This window comes from Lottia gigantea (genome assembly GCF_000327385.1).
Source record: "Lottia gigantea unplaced genomic scaffold LOTGIsca_142, whole genome shotgun sequence".
NCBI classification, from domain to species: Eukaryota; Metazoa; Mollusca; class Gastropoda; family Lottiidae; genus Lottia; species Lottia gigantea.
In genome coordinates this window covers 507,311-526,685 of record NW_008707655.1, presented here as the reverse complement: position 1 = coordinate 526,685, position 19,375 = coordinate 507,311, and the positions used below count along the sequence as shown (strand labels likewise).

Below are 19,375 nucleotides of genomic sequence, written 5' to 3'. Positions count from 1 at the left end.
CTCTGCATGTTTGAATTTTTGTAGACACTGCTCGGTTTATTTGAACCATTTTCAGACGTAGTATTGACAATTACTTTCTCTTTCAATGGCGTCCTTGTGCCTGGAAAAACATATTAATGGCATTTATAAAATAACCAACAATTGTTTTTATAAATAAACTCCAGAATACCAAGATTAAAAAGTCAATGAGGAATTTGGTTATATTAGTAATGGTAATTACCATACATTTATGGCTATTTAGTTAGAGCCTTAAAATCTTTGAGCCTTCACATCCATGTGTGTGAATTATCCACGTTTGATAGTTAATATGACGACTCGTTTTTATTAGACTCCGCAATAATAGTAAAGACATACATGTATATAGAAATAGAAAGTGAAATTGCTAGGTTGGAGTATATTTGAAGGGATTGTGCATTTCAAGTACTTCTGAACATATTATATTTAGGATCCAAATCAACCCCCGAAAATGGCGGACCATGGCCGTTTTCATAAGCAAGGAAAACATAATACAACTCATTGGATTAAACTCAAGTTGAGAACATCAGTCTTTCGTGTTAAAAGCTATGAATAAAAATTTGTGCATTGAAAATAAAAAGAAAGCCAAATTTTACCATCATATTTATAAGTGATATGTTGTGTCATCTCTTGGTTTTTATTATTTTCAACGTCATGTTGATCTTGAGTTACTTTAGGACCGCTTTTGTCATCAGTACTGTCGTTATTCGTGTCAGCTCGTCGTCGAAGTAACTTCAATCCAGCCGGCATAACAGTAACTCGTTTCTGCGGCAGTTCCTATATACAAAAATATAATTTATAGTATTATAACTAGGAATTCTCATTGTTTATGCCAATCTGTGAAATGTACCTTTCCACGTGTATTACGTACAGGCACTACCGGAAAAGATAGCCGCAGTTTTTCTTGGCACTCTGATTACGTCATGAGTCGATATTGTAATTCCGTAAAAACTGTTCAAAACGGTTACCAGAATTCCAATGAGTGAGATGAATTCTGCGCCTTCTTATGTAAGAAAATTTTCCGGCCGGGGCGCTCAGACGGTCACATCCGTCCATGAACTCCTCGTTACGCCGCTGCGCCTTACTTACATGAAATATAAGGGAGATTCGTGTAGGTTCCATCATACGGCTGTCGCTGCTCGAACTCTTTGTCTTGGGATCGTTGTTATAACGCTTCAGTTTCTTCGAGAACAGTTGATATGTGGCATTAGCAGCGCTTGGTATGTTACCAGTACAAAACCTTACTATCTCTCCCATTCGAAATCCAAGGTTATGACACATATGTTTCAGAAGATTACTGTCCAATTCTTCTGTTTTCAGTTTATTTGGACAGGGATGGCGTTCGAACTTCCCACCAGTTCCCCCTGAAAGATAAATATCAAAGTGGCAATGTTAATATGGTAATGTTCATTATGTAAATATGTTCCTTTTGGATCCTTTAAATATTCATTAAAGGGATTGTAAAAAGGTTTTCTAACATTTTGATGTATATAGAGTCAATTATTTGCAACATTCCAATTTTCAATCAGACGTCTGTGGTTCCTGCTATTCCACCAAATCAAGTGTTCTATGACGTCACTAATTGCAAAATACTTCTCGATTTATGACGTCATAAAACGCTTAATTTTAGTGGAATTGCGGGAACCACAGATGTCTGGTTGAAGATTTCAGAAAACCTCTTTACAATCCCTATAATATGACGATTCAGTATTGCAACGTTGATAATCTCTTTACAATCTTTAACTTAGGTGGTAATGTATGTAATTATATTATAAGACAATGCCTTTAACTATATGACAATATTAAACATGGCAATATTATGTGTATGTATAAGGACGTAACAGTGCCAAATTAAAATATCTTTAAAATATTATCATACAATATAGTTAATAAGAAATCAATAATATCAGTTACATAATATACGCTAAATATACAAGCATTATAAAAATATGAAGAGTGCATATTTAGTGATTTGCTATTTGGCAACAAATCGTCGGGATTCTTTGGTGTACTAAAGGTCAAGCAAATTTAACAGAATGGACAGAAGATGCAGATATTATCGACTAAATGTTACAACTTTTATTTAAGTTTGGAGCCACCATGAGAAATATCATTATCCAAAATAATCCTCAAGACTTTAAAATATCATCCATAGTATTTATGTCTCTTTACCACAGACAAACCAAAATTATTTCAACATTTTGATGTTATCGTGGCTTGTAGCCAAAAGATGACTTGACAAGCATTGACGCTTTCCAAAGAGCAAAATATAAACTAACTTTGCTAACAGGAACTTTGCTTTTGATATTGTAGACGCATGCTATTTTTTGTTAACTTTGACATTTTCATGCACTTATCCATTTAAACGTGTTGCATATAAAGTGCGATAATTAGCACGTCTTTCCACAGGCAAGACATCAACCCATTAAAGGGATAATTGCGCCATTCTGGGGTTAATTTAAATTTGATTCTTGAATATTCTAGAAATATACAAAAATCGCACAATTCCTTCAAAATATCTCTAACTAGAAATTTCTTTTCTTATGGTTTTGCCATATATGACAATGTCTCAAGAAAAGACGACTCGTCTTGTTAACTTTCTCATTTCTGAGACTAAGGTTTGATTGGTCAAATAAAAAAAACATGGCGCATTTGTCCCTTCAACACTACAGTTGAAATATAATACGGTACATAGACATATATCCATTATCATTTACTATATAAAAAAAATATCAAACATACCTTGTATTAAGTATAGTATATAAAAACATGCAGAAATAAAACATTACCATTAGGGTGCTTTACAAGCGTGTATATTAGTGATAAGGTAAGGAGAAAAAACACATTCCTTGTATACACTAGTAGCTAACATGCGTTATGTTAAAGTGAGATCAAAGCTGTATCTAGAAATAAATATGATAGAGAATAGAAAAGGGTGAAAAAAATATAATGAGTGAAAACCAGATATCTGTCCAAAATATTCTTTTGATATATCATACCCATATCTTAAAGTATTCCACACAGATTCCAAGGGATAACTCAAATAATTTCAAAGAGGGATTTTAAACAAAGGGACTCTGAACAAGTTTCTAAAATCTTATAAGAGACACTGATAGCATCGATTTTCCAATTTCAGTCAGACGTCTGTAGCTTTTGCAATTCCATTAAATGAAATCGTACGTCATATGTCGTGATCTCGATATAATTTCAGCTACCAAAGTTCTCCAGCAGAACACACGACTTCTGAGCACACTTTGAAGTAACGAATGCTATTTACCACCTCGGAAGTCGTATTTTCCATATTTTCCAGAGGTAATAAATACAGCATAAGGACCTTTGCGATAGTGCCGTCATTTACACATAGTATTAGTGGAATTACAGACGTCTGATTGAAAATTGGAATGGTGCTAATCGATGTGTCTCCAATACACTTTACAAAAAAATAAAGTTATTTGGAAATGTGAATTTCAGAAAAAGAATGTCTTGGACAGATAACTGAATACTTTTGACTTTAAGACAAGATGCACAAGCAACAAAGAGAAATCTCAGACATCTATTCATACTCGTCGTGCTAAGAGTCTGGACTCACCGTCACACAACCAATGGTGTTTCATAGCATCAGTGATTGTGACACGTTTCTCTGGATCAGGCGTCAAAAATTTGCGAAGTAAGTCTCGGCATTCTAGGAAAATAAAATCGAAATTAATACACAAAAAATGAAAAAATATAAAACAAATATCATAAGAATAAAAATACGCTGTCCTAAAAATGCTGAAATAAAATTCTTTTCTGTTCCGAAGAGTCCAACACCTTACTGTGTGCAATGTGGGATATTTTGAATGGATATGACCACCCTTTTTAATATGCAAATCTGCAGGAATCTGTTCAGACATTTAAGGACTGTAGCACTTGGTTTATTGTTCAATGCGAGCGACTGAAGGCTTATTCAAGTCAATCGCTCAAACCAGCATCACTGACAGGGAAAAACCGGGATGATAAGTCCGAATCCTGAAATTCTCGTCAACATCTGTGGGGATCGAACTCCGGAGCTGTATGAACCACGCAGAGCATCATGCTGAGCCACCCTTATCACTTTTAATCAAAGAACGAAAAGTCTCTTGGAAATTGTTTTAAAGATTGTCACAATATAGTATCAACTCCCCTAGGTAAATGCTAGAATTATCCCCTATAGACTCCAAAGCTAGGCACTATTTTCAGGTCGCAATATTACTATCACTTATAATCATTGTGAAATGCCGAAGTTAATAGACTCGCTCTAGAATACTCGACGAAAAATCTTTCATTCATTATAAAGGTAGCTACAACTTAAACGGAAACTGTCGAGAATTGCCGAATGGAACGATTGTTGATTGTCACGAAACGAAAATTAATTCATTTATTGAAGAATATATTGATTCTTTTTAAATGAAAGGATTGTATTGATTAGGAAGATCTTTTTTGTTTCACCATCGTTTCAAAGAAAAGAAACACGTAACAATCCAATTAACATTTTTTCTAATATTGTTTTTATATGAGTTAAAAATAATCTTGCTTTATGTAATGCGACATGCATGAAAGTCCCTATTAGAGAAATAGGTTTAAACTTGCTTGACACTGTAGATTGTGATTACATGTATATTCGCTTTACAGTCAAGTGACCACTTCAAACTAGTTAACATTTTTCACGTACAAATAATTTGAAGATTTGAAGCAAAAGGGATTGGTTCGGTCTTGAAATTTTAATTACAATCGCAAGCTGTAAAATACTTCTACCTCAGTATTATGCTACCTTGAGTTGACTTTATGCATCAAACATTATGATTTTGTGTGATTGAAAAGACTGAGCTAAATGTATTGACCGTTATTCTTCCTTTAGTATATTTTTATTGCAATTGGAAGCTGTAACATACTACTTACGTCAGTATAATCAACAGTAGCTGTGCATACACTCATCTGTTACACAGAAATTTCATGAAGGTTTTGGTGCTGATTCTGAGACGAAATGAGATTGGGCCTTATGGATAGTTACCTTATAACATTTTAATTGTTCGCATGAAAATACCTATCTGGGCGATGCATAAAGGGTATCGTTATTCTTGCATACATTTTCATTGTCATCAATGACTTACCGTTGGAAAGATGTTCAGGAATAGGGTTCATTAGACCCATAACCATCTTGTTGTGAAGAGCCTTTATATTAAAAGGTTCAACGGTGAAGGGCAAGCTACCAGTTAGCATTGCAAACATGTTAACGCCACTAAAATAATGAAAATATTAAGTTATGTTCCCGTAATCCCTTAAAGTATCTAAATTAAAATCAATAAAATCATTCAGAAAAACTACAAAACTACTAAAAAAATATAAAGAAAAAAAAACGGAATGAAAATCAAGGATCTAGAAAAAATCTACAAGGATAAAAAAAAAAAAAACTATAAAGGATATCCTGAATATATGTCTCTTCTGAAAACGGCAAATTAGCATTATTATTAGAAATCTTGAAAATTAACCTTCACCAGTGTTAAATACAGATGCAGCAAAAAACTAGAAAACGAAAAAGATACATGTACCTTGTTATTAAAAATCGTATTGAGGACAAATAAAACTCATCTTTGAACAAGTCTTTATCAAACTTGAACTGAACTTTCGTTCCGTTTTTTTGTTTTGTTTTTAAAATAGCCACTTCACTTAGGGTCTAATGACGGGCCTCGTGAACATTCGTCAAATAACCTTTTGGCCTAACTTGGTGACCTGGCTTTTACTAATCAAATTTCTTCACTCTCTCACAAAATCACAGTACTGGAGAGGGCAGAAATTTGATTGGTTGAAGCAGGGGTCATTAGGTGAGGTCAAAAGTTTATTTTAACGAATGTTTTAGACGTCCATCTTCAGACCCTAACTGAAATGGCTATATTAAAAATAAAAGCTTATAAAAAGATGGAACAAATATTTGGTCCAATTTTAATTATAGGCTGATCTCTTAACTTGTATTTAAAACAATTGATATACCTTTAGACCATGGTGGGAACTTCCGACTTACAGACTGAAACTACTGTTGCCCGGGGAATCGTATTTTTGACCAACCCTCTAAATGCCCTTTGTCGCCCATGATGAATGCAATAAATGCTCATATACTTTTTATTTTGTACGCCATTTCCTGTTTCAAAATACCTAAATATAGCTTTCAAGAATACCCCCCACCCCATTTCAGGCTTACAGTTTTGATTAACTGTGTAAGACTGTACGGATTGTGCAGATTTGAAAGACCCGAAACAGATTTCCCCAGGCAAATTGTTAGACTAATATTAGATAAAAACAAACAGTTGTTAGACGTGGAAGCTAACTTATCTACTTCTCAACGAAACACTAACTACAATCTAACATAACAAGACAAAAACTTTTATAGGTTTTCTAACATGTTTATGTGTATCTGGAACACTAATTTGCACCATTCCAATGCCTGATCCATTTCGATCAGACGTATGTGGTCGCTGCAATTCCACTTAAACTAAGTGTTTGATGACGAATCGCAAAATATCACATTAAGGTCCTTAGCGATTAATTTTAGTTTTAGTGGAATTGCAGGAACGACAGACGTTTTATTGAAAATTTGAATAATGCAAATCGATGCCACTTGTGTTCCCTAAACACAATATACAAATTTTAGAGAACCTCTTTACGATCCATTAGGGATAAAACCTTTCTCAACATAGTAATGTTGCTGACAAAAGACAAGACTTACACAAAATACACATACTAATATTCTACTCAAATCAAATAGACATAGAAATTGTGAAAACATTCTTAAACACCTACTGGTTTGATTGTTCGGTTCTGATCCTTCCTTTTAAGTCCATGCACAATATTTGAAACCAAAATTTACCTGTGCCTTCGAAAATTAGTCACGACGAAATTCAGACGAAATTCAATGTCTGTACTTTATGTCAATGGTGATATAACTATTACTTTTAGTCGCAAATGAAATGCAAGACTTGAAAACTTGAAGTAAGTTTTAAGAGCAAAGCTATGAAATTCCCCTCATATTATCAAAGTCTCCAGCTTTATACTAAGAAAATTTTTTACCTTGATGAATAAATAAATAAATGTAAAAGCGACCGACTAATCAAACAATAAAAAGGAAACATACCGAAAAAATCATTGAAAACAACTCAAATAGCAAGTGAATAACTCAAAATGTCATGAAAAACAAAACAGGAGGGTTAATAAAAAAGAACATAATTATATCATTTGAGACAAAGTACTAATAGAAATGATTGAAAAGATATGATTTGTTGTCCTAAACTCATTTGCGATCTGGTTCCCTTGCTTCACTCCAACCAAATATTCCAATCGTGTGATAAATTAAAAGAGCTAGTTGGCGTCGAAAAATACCAACGTTGGTCATGAGATCCAGATCTATGTAGAGATGGGATATGATTCAACAACGAGATGAGAAAGCAAAGTGGAGAAGAATGCCAACTAAACCAGAATTTTAATGGTAAGTGGGCTTCAAAGTTTTGACATCGGTTCATCCCGACCCCCTCTCTCCCACGTACAGGGTTCCAAAGAAGAAAGTCAACTTACATGCTCCAAACGTCTACTTGTGGACCGTATTTTTGATGACTGAGTAATTCAGGAGCAGCATATGCCGGTGAACCACATTGAGTAACACAAAATTCTTGTGCCCTCGTCCCTTCGGTGGTTGTTGAAACTTTAATGATATTACTCAGTCCGAAATCTGAAAAGAACAAGACTTCATAACAGCGCATGTTCATGATGCAACATTAACAGCACCGGGGTATAATACTCAATAGAAGAGCGACTTCTTTATCAGTCGCTAAATATCAAAGGGACGAGTGCTCAAATTTTTTAGGTAGATTTGGGACTTGAAAATATGTAAATAGTCTTCAGAAGTACTAAAACTGAACAAAATCGCATAAACTAAGAATTTCCCTTTCTACTTCCGTGTATGATTTTTTTTTTATATATATGGCAGAGTCTCAACAAAAAACGTGTGGTCACTTTAACGCGGATAATTCTGGACACACATTACTGATTAGATTAGCTAAAATAATCCTGTTTTTGAGAAGGTACGATTGGTCAAACGGATTGCGAACCTGTCCCTTAAGGGAAATTTGTTAGAAGTCAACTTACCAATAATTTTAATATCTTTATTAGAATCTAAAAGAAGGTTTTCAATTTTTAGATCTCTGAAAAAAAAGAACTCAGTGAAAATATTTGATATATTCATTTGGTGTATATAATTATAAACACAAGAAGTAATGAAAACATTGCTTGCGGCAGAGATAAGGTAGTCCATGCACATCGATCCCATTAAAGGAATACTACCTCTTACAATGGACATGTAATCTAAGGTCTCAAACTTGGTCATTAATTATTCATCAGTTGGACTTACCAGATGCCATGACTAAAGATTAAAATCTCTATTATAACACGATGTATCCATTAAACTAAATAATTATTGAAAAACAGTTCAAATTTACTTTGTTGGATGGATTATTACTTACTATTATTATTATTTTTTTTTATTTATTAGGATATATTAGAAGGATTCTGTCGTATTTGCCACCAGGCAAGTCCACCGATGATTAAAGACTCATTGGCCAAGTTTGAATTTATATTTTTTGGTTATCTTAATAGGTAGTATACCTTTAAGCCTTTGTCACTTGCACTAAGAATGTAAAAAGTATTCGCTTTAAATTTTAACAAGATTTACGAACTCTTGAGAGCCTATAAATGTAATGCTATAAGTTGTTAAGTGTAATACTTCAAATCGTAACCCCAGTTTTTATATTTCTATTAAATATTATTATTATTACTCAGATAAAGTAATATTATAGCAATACTAAAGTCTTTTATGGTACTAAATATGCCAAATGTTCACTTAGCTTTTATTGATAATCAACCCAAAATGCTTATGAACTACGAAGGCATTCAAGGTAAATAAAACTGGCTTGCGAGCTCTGCCTTTTCATCCAAAATGATTGAATGATTGAAAGGTTAGTTTATATCATTCTACTCGTCTAGTTTGATTTTGTAAAGTATCGTAACCGAAATATGGAGGTTTTTAAAAACTTTTTTAGCTTCCATGTAAACTTTTGTAAATGTGTGGGAACAGGTCAGGTCACTATTCAAATTTTCAGTCTGACGTCTGTGATTCCTGCGTCACTAATCGCAAAATATGCTTTTCGTGGATATTGATGCCAACATTCACTTAGTTTAAGTGGAAGGAATTTAAGGAACCACAGACATCTGATTAAAAATTGGAATGCTGCAAATTGAGGCTTACGGTTTGCCCAATACACATACAAATTTTCGAAAACCTCTTTACAATGCCTTTAACGCTGTACTGCGGTTCTAGCCCCCGTTAACGACCGAACTATTCGAAAAATTACACAGCATAACCTGCGCATATGTCACGGGATTGCAAGTGACTCTTTTCTACTAAAATACAGTCAGTAATTTTCAACACAGTTATTTTGTACCGTGCACTTAATTTTCCTCTGAATTTGACATTTTATTTGCGAAATCGATGACCTTGGTTCTTGAAACTGCAAACATTTGTTGAGTAATCATCAAAGCTGTGTGCAAGTGTTTGTCAAACAGTTAGGTGGAAATTGAAAATAGGTTCATAAAAACTAAAAGGAAAACAGAACACTGAGACATGAATGCGTGTTGCATACGATCAGGTACAGTCATATTAAACATCAGGTTGAAGTCAGAGGCGTTGTTTCCTTGAAGATTATTCTTTAACGTTGAATTTGACATGGATTTTGATTAAAGGTTAGAACATACGTATATCTCAAACTAGGAATTTCTTTTCCTATTTCTTTAGATGTCTTTTCTATATATGGCAGTGTCTCAAAAAGACGATTTTTCTTTCAAACGCAGATAATGCCTGACACACAGATTGAAAGGCTGTGAACACTATTATCGATTGGCTTAGCTAGACGATTCTCGTTTCTGAGACTAAAATAATTGGTCTAAAGAAATGTGCATGTGTTCCTTTAATCTGGGCCTTTGCACAACTGCATTTAGCAAAGAAACAACATAATCCTTGCTGACAACTCTTCTGACAACTCTTTTGTAAATTACGGGAAGTGATGTAAATTACCTGTGTAAAATTCCCAAACGATGTAAATAATCTACTGCGGAAACAATCTGTTTAACATATTTCTTGCCTTCTCCTTCCTCTAGCTTCCGTTTCTTACAAATATAGTCCATAAAATCACCACCTTGACATAGTTCAGTGACTAGATAATAACTGTTTTCAGTTTCCATAATTTCGAGCAGTTTCACGACATTGGGATGTCGCACCATTTGCAAAAGTTTGCCTTCTCTGCGTAAGTTTTTACGAACATACGAATCGGCTCTAGCTCTCTTCTTATCAATTACCTTCACAGCAACCTTTAAAAATAGTTACAGAAATAAAAGTTGTTTATGCATGTCCAAGGAAAAATGGATCTGGAAAATGTAAAATTCTTGAGGTATTCAATTTTCAAATCTTACTGAAAAAGTATTTGGGATGAAGAAATTGGGAATACAAAAATAGCACAATTCCTTCAAAAATATCTCAAACTTGGAATTACTTTTCCTATTTCTATAGATGTCTTTTCTATTTTAAGCATTGTCTCAAGAAAAGACGACTCGTTTTTTTAACTTTCAAACGAGGATAATTCTGGACACACCTGTATTTGATTGCTCACATTTCGACGGTGAGCTGTGAACACTATTACTGATTGGCCAAGCTAAAAAAAAATTCCCATTACCGAGACTGAGGTATAATTGGTCAAAAAATGGCGCATCTGTCCCTTTAAAATTTACCCCCAAAAAATGCTGAACCAGTAAGAATGATGCTGTTGGAACGATTCAAGAGTAGACAGACAGAACACAGACATATTATTATGCATCATTAAAAATTTTACTTGGGACCATCTCTCATTATGAAATCAGATCTTACCTTTTCTCCTGTTGGTACATGTAAAGCCTCCTTAACCTTAGCAAACGATCCTTCTCCTAATGTTTTACCCAGAAGGTAATTTCCAACCCGTTTCGTATGTGAGAAGGTTTTAATAATATCTCTTGGTGGTTGAGTGACTTTGGTTGGCAAGAACTGGGTTGCTGGTGTCAGGATTTCACTATAAGCTATGTCCTTCATGATGAGTTTTTTCTTTGGTAACCTGTAATTAATGACAATGTTCTAAATTTCTGATATCCCGTTTCGAATACCGATTTACAATAGTAACAACCAGTTCGTGCACAAACCAATACTGTGTAATTGAAGTTTTTCCAGCTAACAACATGTATTTTGGTTTGGACAGATTTCAAATTAAATATTTAAGATTATCGATTGGTAAATCAATGGTTTAATAGTAATAATAATAACAAATTGTATAATCCTATGGTTTTAAATTGAACATATGCCGTACATGCACTAAGCAGTTTCACATGGCGTGTTAATGACTAAACTAGTCTGATTGGGTCAACTGCGTTTAATAATGCATTTGTTTTCATTGAACGTTGCAGGCAATCGATAATTTGGCAAAGGCGTTGTATTTTTGGCAAAAAAATAAATCTATTTTATTTTGGCATAAATTTATTTCGAATCTCGAATTTATTTCGAATGAAAAAACGGCATAATCCAAGGGATAGACGATAACATGCCAATTGGCCTCTCTGAGAGTATGGTCTCCGTTCAATTTTCTTATGAGAAAGTTATTTACTTCGTACAGTCTCGTGAAACCTCGATAATTTAATAAATTATTAATGTCCAGATCTGAAGCCCGACTTTTTATCTTAAGTGACATTTATCTATTTAATTGTCTACATGTTCGTCGTAAACAAGTCGTATATATAATAGAAACCCACAAGTTGGTCGAGTTAGGAAGTCTATCTGAGACATAGCACAGAAGGAAGTTCTGTATAACTGAAATATAATACTTCTGGCTTTGCTTTACTTTGTATAAGTCTGGATGGGATATTAAACCAAAGCCCTGTGTGCTACTTGCTGTGCACGTTAATGGTCCTTCGACAGTTGGAAACCGGAAAAGAGCAGGCTAATGGTGCTGTCCTGGCAAAATTTCCCTTATTACACCCTACAATTTTGCCCGTCTTCTTTAGCCCACATGGTGCAGTAAAACATTGATTTCATTTCATTTTGCTTTCTATAAATAAGCAGTACAACCAAACCTCGTCATATCTTGGTATTTATTTTGTTGACAACCATAAAACACTTACGTGGTCAAGTGTCAACAGATACATAACATAAAAACTCTCAATTACAAAGGTGTAGCGTTGACAGAGTAGATTACATTATTAAAATATATAAAAATTTGTATATTATATTGCTGCATTTAGCATGTGAAACCGGGAATCTCATGGGTTATATTACTTTACAGTTCATTTGTCACTTTTAGAAAGTTCAAGGTTCGTATTCCGCCTGCATTAATCCACACGGTGCAGAAAAGTAGAACGCAAGGTTCGTATTGAGTTCATCTTTAGATAGAGAATTACACTGAAAAGTTATGATGTCGACCATACAACATGCAGAAAATAATTCAGATCTACAGCCCAGTGCTTTCGTAAGCAGTAAAATCTATTTGTCTTGCATTCAGTGACTTTAATGTATTGAGAGTTAACCGCCTGTACTAGTCGGTATTGCCTGGGATGCTTCTTGAAATCCAGGGTTCAATACCATCCGATCTTCAGCTCCATTAACCTATGTTAATCGCCCGGAATAGAAGGGCCAGTAAAAAAGAACCCTGTCGTTCTGTTCGAACAATAAAACGAGGCCACGTGTGCTACAGGTTTGTGCGTTAAGAACCTTCGGCGGACAGAAATATGCAAATTAAGTAGGCTTATGCCATTGTTCTGACAAAATTCACCCCATTGTTACACTTTAGACCAGAAAGAAGAATAACAAAAATTCCATTCAATTTCAAACTCCTTGTACATCTAGTCCTTTTAAGCCCAATGTCATGAAGAAAGATAATTAAAATGTCTATAACTATAAATCATTTATGGTATCTCATTGATTAAGTACAAGTGGTAAATCTACAAAGGTTAAGTGCTTGTAGCTACAGTTCTTCTTGGTTAGTTTTTAATAATATAGTCCAAAGAGAAAAGCAAAGTTGTTCTTAATAAGATAGTATATGAGATAAACAAAGTTGTTCTTAATAAGCTAGCCCAAAAAGAAAAACAAAGTTGTTCTTAATAAGCTGGTCTCAAGAGAAAAGCAAAGTTGTTCTTATTAAGATAGACCAAAGAGAAAATCAAAGTTGTTCTTAATAAGGCAGTTCAAAAAGAAGAGCGAGGTTGTTCTTATTAAGATAGACCAAAGAGAAAAGCAAAGTTGTTCTTAATAAGCTAGTCCTAAGAGAAAAACAAAGTTGTTCTTAATAAGCTAGTCCTAAGAGAAAAACAAAGTTGTTCTTAATAAGGTCGTCAAAAGAGAAAAACAAAGTTCTTAATAATATAGTCCAAAGAGAAAATCAAAGTTGTTCTTAATAAGGCAGTTCAAAAAGAAGAGCGAGGTTGTTCTTATTAAGATAGTCCAAAGAGAAAAGCAAAGTTGTTCTTAATGAAGTAAGCATGGTGCAGTGCGTATACAGTGTTAGCAACAGATAATGATACGTGTCCAAATTACATATTATTCGTAATCTCGCAAGACATGTCATTCTCATAAACTAGTTCAGTGGAAACTTACAAAATCCATCGTTTTGACCAACTCGGCATTTTTGTAACAAATCGTGGGATGCAAATTTGGACAAAATCCAATGCACAAATGTCTCTACGTTTTTCAGACATCGAAAATGTCCTTGTAATCTATCCGAGTAGTTGACATTTAATATAAGGCGAATATCTGCTGTTGAGCGAAAAATACAGGTAAAATGTCTAAATACTGTTACATCACAATGATTCACACAACATGTAGAATTTGAATAAAGGTGTGTCTAGTTTCAAACTGAAATGTCAAATTACCGATGCAATACACGTCACGGCGACATGCAGATCTGTTCATATCAATTAACCCTACCTTTTACTTAGTCTTTTTGATATACAGAAACACAACAACAGACGAGACAAGACGTACATTTAAATAAGTTAAATAAACTGATATTTTTTGTAGTAACGATCAGGTCCGTAAATACAGGAAGACAAGGAGAGAAGTGGCGCTACGAAAAAATGGAAAAAATTCTGACAACCGACCAATTTCATTACTTCAACTAAAGATTATGCCCCATTGCCCCTCCGGGTATATTACTTGCCCCCAAAATGATATAAACATAATTGTATTCTTCTACCCCATAGGATATAAACATAATTTTATTGCTTTCCCACATGATGTTTAAACATAATTTCATTCCCTTTTCCCACATGGTACCGTCTTCATTAGCCCACAAGGTGCAGATGAGTAGGACGTAAAACTCCATTCATTTCATTTCATTTCCCACATGGTAGTTCCCACATCTGATTTTAATGAGATACAAAGGTGTCATTGAAAAAAGGCACAACTACAAAATGCTAGCAACAACAATTTGTAAATACATTGAAAAATCCTTTTCAATGAAGTTCTCTTGAAGATGAATAATTTACAAAGCAAGGCGGGTTTGTCGCTCTTCAAGATTCACTTGAATTTATAATAAGGGAAATGACGTCAAAAAGTGATGATAAACTAAGTGTATTTGTATATAAAAAAAACTTGAAAAATTGGAAGACTTTCCTAGTGAAAGACATTTGGATTTAAAATTCTAAATAAAAAAGTAAAACCAGTAATCACCATATTTCACAAAAAATATCCTTGGTTAAAACAGTTAACGAAGCTAATGACGATGATATTCTGACGCTCCAACCGTTTGAGTTACAGTCTGTCCTAAACATGCTTACAAAAATACAGAAATAATATACACGTATATAATGCCTGCTTTCTTAAGCAGAGCTTCTCAACCTCAGCGAGATCATTCCTCCCCGTAATAAATCATTTTGAAACGTTTTTCACTCAAAAATGTATGCAACAATTAACAAAGAATGGATATAAAATTATATTCCACATATCGAGTTCAATAATGGCCCTTGGGCCGAATGTTCGATCACGATTTTCTGTATGTCTGGGGTGAATGACGTCAATATTAGTCGTAGATCACCTCGCTCAGTTATCTTCAACCAACCATGTTCCTTTCTGAGTACAACATTAACCGTGCTGAACCCACACTCCACCAAATACGTGACAATTACCCCCCCCCATAGTCCCTTTGAAAGAAATTCCTACCCTGTTGAGAAGCACGAACCCTAAAGTATATAACCAAAATTTAATCAAATGTTTTCAAGGCGAATAAAATTCAATGCAAAACATAATCTTTGTATTAAAAGTGTATATAAAATAAGTTCTCCTTCGGCTTTTTCACTGAGACTACGAGCATATCTTTCACAAAAGGTTAGTGTGAAGTTTTAGATTTCTTTTATTTGTTTTCGTGTCATTTTTCTTCTGAGCTTTTGATCTAAATGTTAACATTGATAATACTGATATTCATATTCATATTCATTTATGTCTTACAGAAAAGCCAATACGGTGTAAAAATTAATAGACTGCATAAGATTATAACATCAATACACTTCCACCAATAAAGAAATTTTTAAATGTTTTTTTTTCTAATGTGATATGACTTTAAAGGGATTGTAAATACGTTTTAGAAACTTTTTATGGCTAATGGGGACACCAATAGCTTTCCATATTTTGTGTCAGACGTCTGTGGTTCTTGCAATCCCAACAAAATAAGCAATTTTATGAAAATTGGAATGGTGGAAATCTATAATAACAGTGTACCTGATGGACATAAAAAAAGAAAACCTCTTTATAGTTCATTATTGTAGAAGAATCATTTAATTCATTAGTTTGATGATAATACCTTTACCGTTTTGTCCAGGGTATCCAGAAAACAGAAAACAAACCAGTAAATGTAATTTTTTTTATCATAATTTACTATTATCATGAATACCACATTCGGGTATGAATACTGACCAACCCTTCAGCATTTATTGAGCGATTATTTTAATGTGTCCCAGTCTTCACAGTATCGACAACAAACTGAACTTATAATCTCCGGATTCCTGGAAGTTTCTGGTCATTTTCCTTGGAAGTACATAATGAAATGTTCATTAAAATGACCATGAACCAGCGATGTTGGCTATGAAATCAGAATTTTACAAAGCTGCAGGTATCCACAATACGCGTACAAAAGCAAGAAATATCCTTTGATACTAGCAATACCGGGGCCACTGTGATAACTAATTGTTTTTTGAACAATTAATATATATGAAATATTTAGTTGAATTCAACATAATGTTACAGCGATCAATTAAAAAGTACATTTCAAACGCCATGACATTTGAACTATAAATGGCAATAATTAGACGACCTACAGTGAATAACAGTTTAGTAAATGACATACCTTAGTAGTATAAGTCGATGTTGATTTCTCCAGGTGAATATCTTATAGGGAATAACTAAGCATTATTTAATATTCCACGGCAAGGTAACGGCACATTGAAGGTAATAAACATAAATGAAACAAGCATACTGTTTAGGAACGATAACACATCGTCCGCGCCCTTAAACTACATAGCGTGTTAGGCAAACGTTTTCTTTACCATTTGGCAATAAACCCTGAGCTGTGAACACACATTGGACAAACACAAATTGACAGGCGTTTAAATATTTGGATGACGCTATTTAAACAATAAGCTCTATCCTAGTATATTACGTTCAAGTAAATACGACTTTATAGTTGTGTATTTTTCTTCTCTTTAGTTTACTAAACATTGTTGCAATTTACCAGCAAGACATCTTAAAAGGGAAGTTTTCCAATAACAACCGGGGTTTTGTAATTCTTTAGTTCATTAGCCTCAACAAAATTGAAAAAAAAATCGAATCTCCTAAAGCTGGTATTGTATCAAGTACATTTTTCTTTATGAGGTTTTGCATAAAAAATTCAATAACAATAATGCTGTCTAAGAGTAAGCATATGTCCGGTGCCTAGTGCGGTGCTGGTACAGTAGAAAAGTATTTTTTACCTTTTACGGCTTCGGACACGGACAAGCTTTTTCTACTGTATATAACATTTCACACCGCACACCTCTTCTATTCGTAAATTGATAATCAATTTCTATTCATGACAGAAATTTAAAGGTTTCGTGTAAATTATTTTTTGGCATAAGTAGGTCCCTCAAATACAAGATAAAGATTAGAACTGTGAACAGTTCCGAGTGTGGCAACGAGACCTTATCCCACGGATTTCAAACCTTTTGATACTTCTAACCTGTTAGCTTGAACACCGGTGCTTTTAAGCCTACAATTAGCAAGATAAAGAAAAGTACCAACTGGCACATCGGTACTTCATATTATTAAGTACTCCACTGTTTGCTTCACTCTCTCTCTTTTTTTTCTTTTTTTAAAAATGTGGTCGAGGGAATGGGAATAAACCATATGATTGGTAAAAATGCCATCAAGTTCTGTTGTTTTGTCAGATCTCACAATAAATGAATTGTAAAGTTTCCCTGTAAACATTACAAATAAATGGCATCTTGCAAACATAAATTTAAAAAAATTGTATAACCTTGATGTATGCAATCGTGAGCAAACCAGAATGTATTAAGTACATGTTTGCATGTGTACCGTACAGTGAAGGCCATGGTCATCGAATGCATCTTAATTTGTTTGCTGCAAAACCTGTTAGTCGTGTTTCATCTAATTATTTACATTGTTATTTACCTTAAACAATACAAACTTGAACATTATTCGTTGTAGTTTTTACACGAAGGTACACTTGAAATTATTTACGTATTCTGGCTTGTTCATTTTCATTGGTCGGCACAGAGTTGTTTTTACATGGACTTTTTCGAATATTTGGAAGGCAATGATGACGTGTATGCTGTAATTCATTAGCCGTAAATACATCAAAAGATATCTTCTTTCTAGATCTTAACGAACAGGGTGACAATGAAATAGTTCAGAACAAGCTGGTATAGCACCTTCAATCCTTACGATGTGAAACTGTATGTATTAAAATATTATTCAGATGATTTACATGAAAAATAAAAAACAAGCTTTATGAGAAAAGCTACTAAAGTAGTCGTCTAATTGAAACTTAAAAAGATACTTAGAGTTGACATAAAATTTAAAGTCTCATACTTGGTTGACTTACCAGGTGCCATGACTGAAAAATCTTTTTACAACACGATATAATTAGGAATTATACCTTTAATGAAACGAGCAGAGGTGGCTATGAATGACGTTAATTGCTTGATTAGTGTTCGCGGGTTCTTATCTCAGTCAGATGAACCTGTATACGTCATCTTTCCTCATCATTCCAGTCGACTCTATATGGGTAATAGATAATCCGAGAAACATTAATGCCAAGGGATTGCCAGGGGTAGAAAGAATCCTCGTGAATCTAAGTTGTCATTGTTGTACAAATGTGATTCTTTTTTTCTAACAAAAAGTTAAAGACTTTGATATAGACATGCTAAGTTGGGACGAGATACCTACTTAGATAAGAGAATTAAAAGATTTAACTCACATGTAATTTACTACTAGCTGAAAAGTACAGTACTGACACAAACATTGGGAGACACAAGAGTTCGTGACCTTCCCAAAAATGAGTTTTTGATTAACAGACTGAATCTATATAATAGCCCTGTGCTCTGTATTTGTTACTGGTGGAGATGAATAGGTCCATCTGCATTAGCTCGACCAGGTACAGATAAGCAAGAAGTTCAAGGGCTTGTTAAGAGGTGTTCTACATTTTTTAAATGTATTGGTGACACTGTTAGCATCACGTAAATGGTCGTAACATATGCTAGTATCACATAAGACTTTTCACGATAGTTTTAGTGGAATTTCAGGAACCACAGTCTGATTGAAAACTGGAATGGTGCAAATTGACGCTATCTGTGTCCCCGATACAAATAAGAATTTTTAGAAAACCCTTTTACAATCCGTTTAATCTTATTATCTTGTAAAGTTTCAGACGTCGTATATTGGATACGAAAAATTAAATCTTTCATTATTCTAATTTCATTACAGCAAATTTGATATTTTTCTGTAGCCATATAATATATAATACAAAAAATAGTCATATCTTAGCGCTAAAAGGAAAGGTGTTTTGGGGTAATTAAGCTATTATTTTCTCGTCTTTTTGGAAGCGTTTTCCCGTCCTCATAACATAATATCAATGCGGAAAAGAGACGAAAACAAGATGATTTCACAATTTTCTAGGCAAAAGAACATAAAAAGAATTTCTCGTAAAAATTTTAATATTAATTTTTGAATAATATTTTAATAATA

At 33.8% G+C, this 19,375-nt stretch overlaps 1 protein-coding gene across 1 annotated transcript; it reads right to left on the bottom strand.

Annotated features, from left to right (window-relative positions):
- Window positions 1-936: 936 nt before the first annotated feature.
- LOTGIDRAFT_140020 (hypothetical protein) lies at window positions 937-11,191 on the bottom strand (the record flags this gene model as incomplete). The annotated part of the gene is made up of 7 exons (XM_009050004.1): window positions 937-1,379; window positions 3,605-3,697; window positions 5,145-5,272; window positions 7,597-7,750; window positions 8,167-8,222; window positions 10,148-10,440; window positions 10,994-11,191. The coding sequence occupies 7 exons, from the start codon at window positions 11,189-11,191 to the stop codon at window positions 937-939; spliced, it is 1,365 nt and encodes a 454-aa protein (XP_009048252.1).
- Between the last annotated feature and the right edge of the window lie 8,184 nt (window positions 11,192-19,375).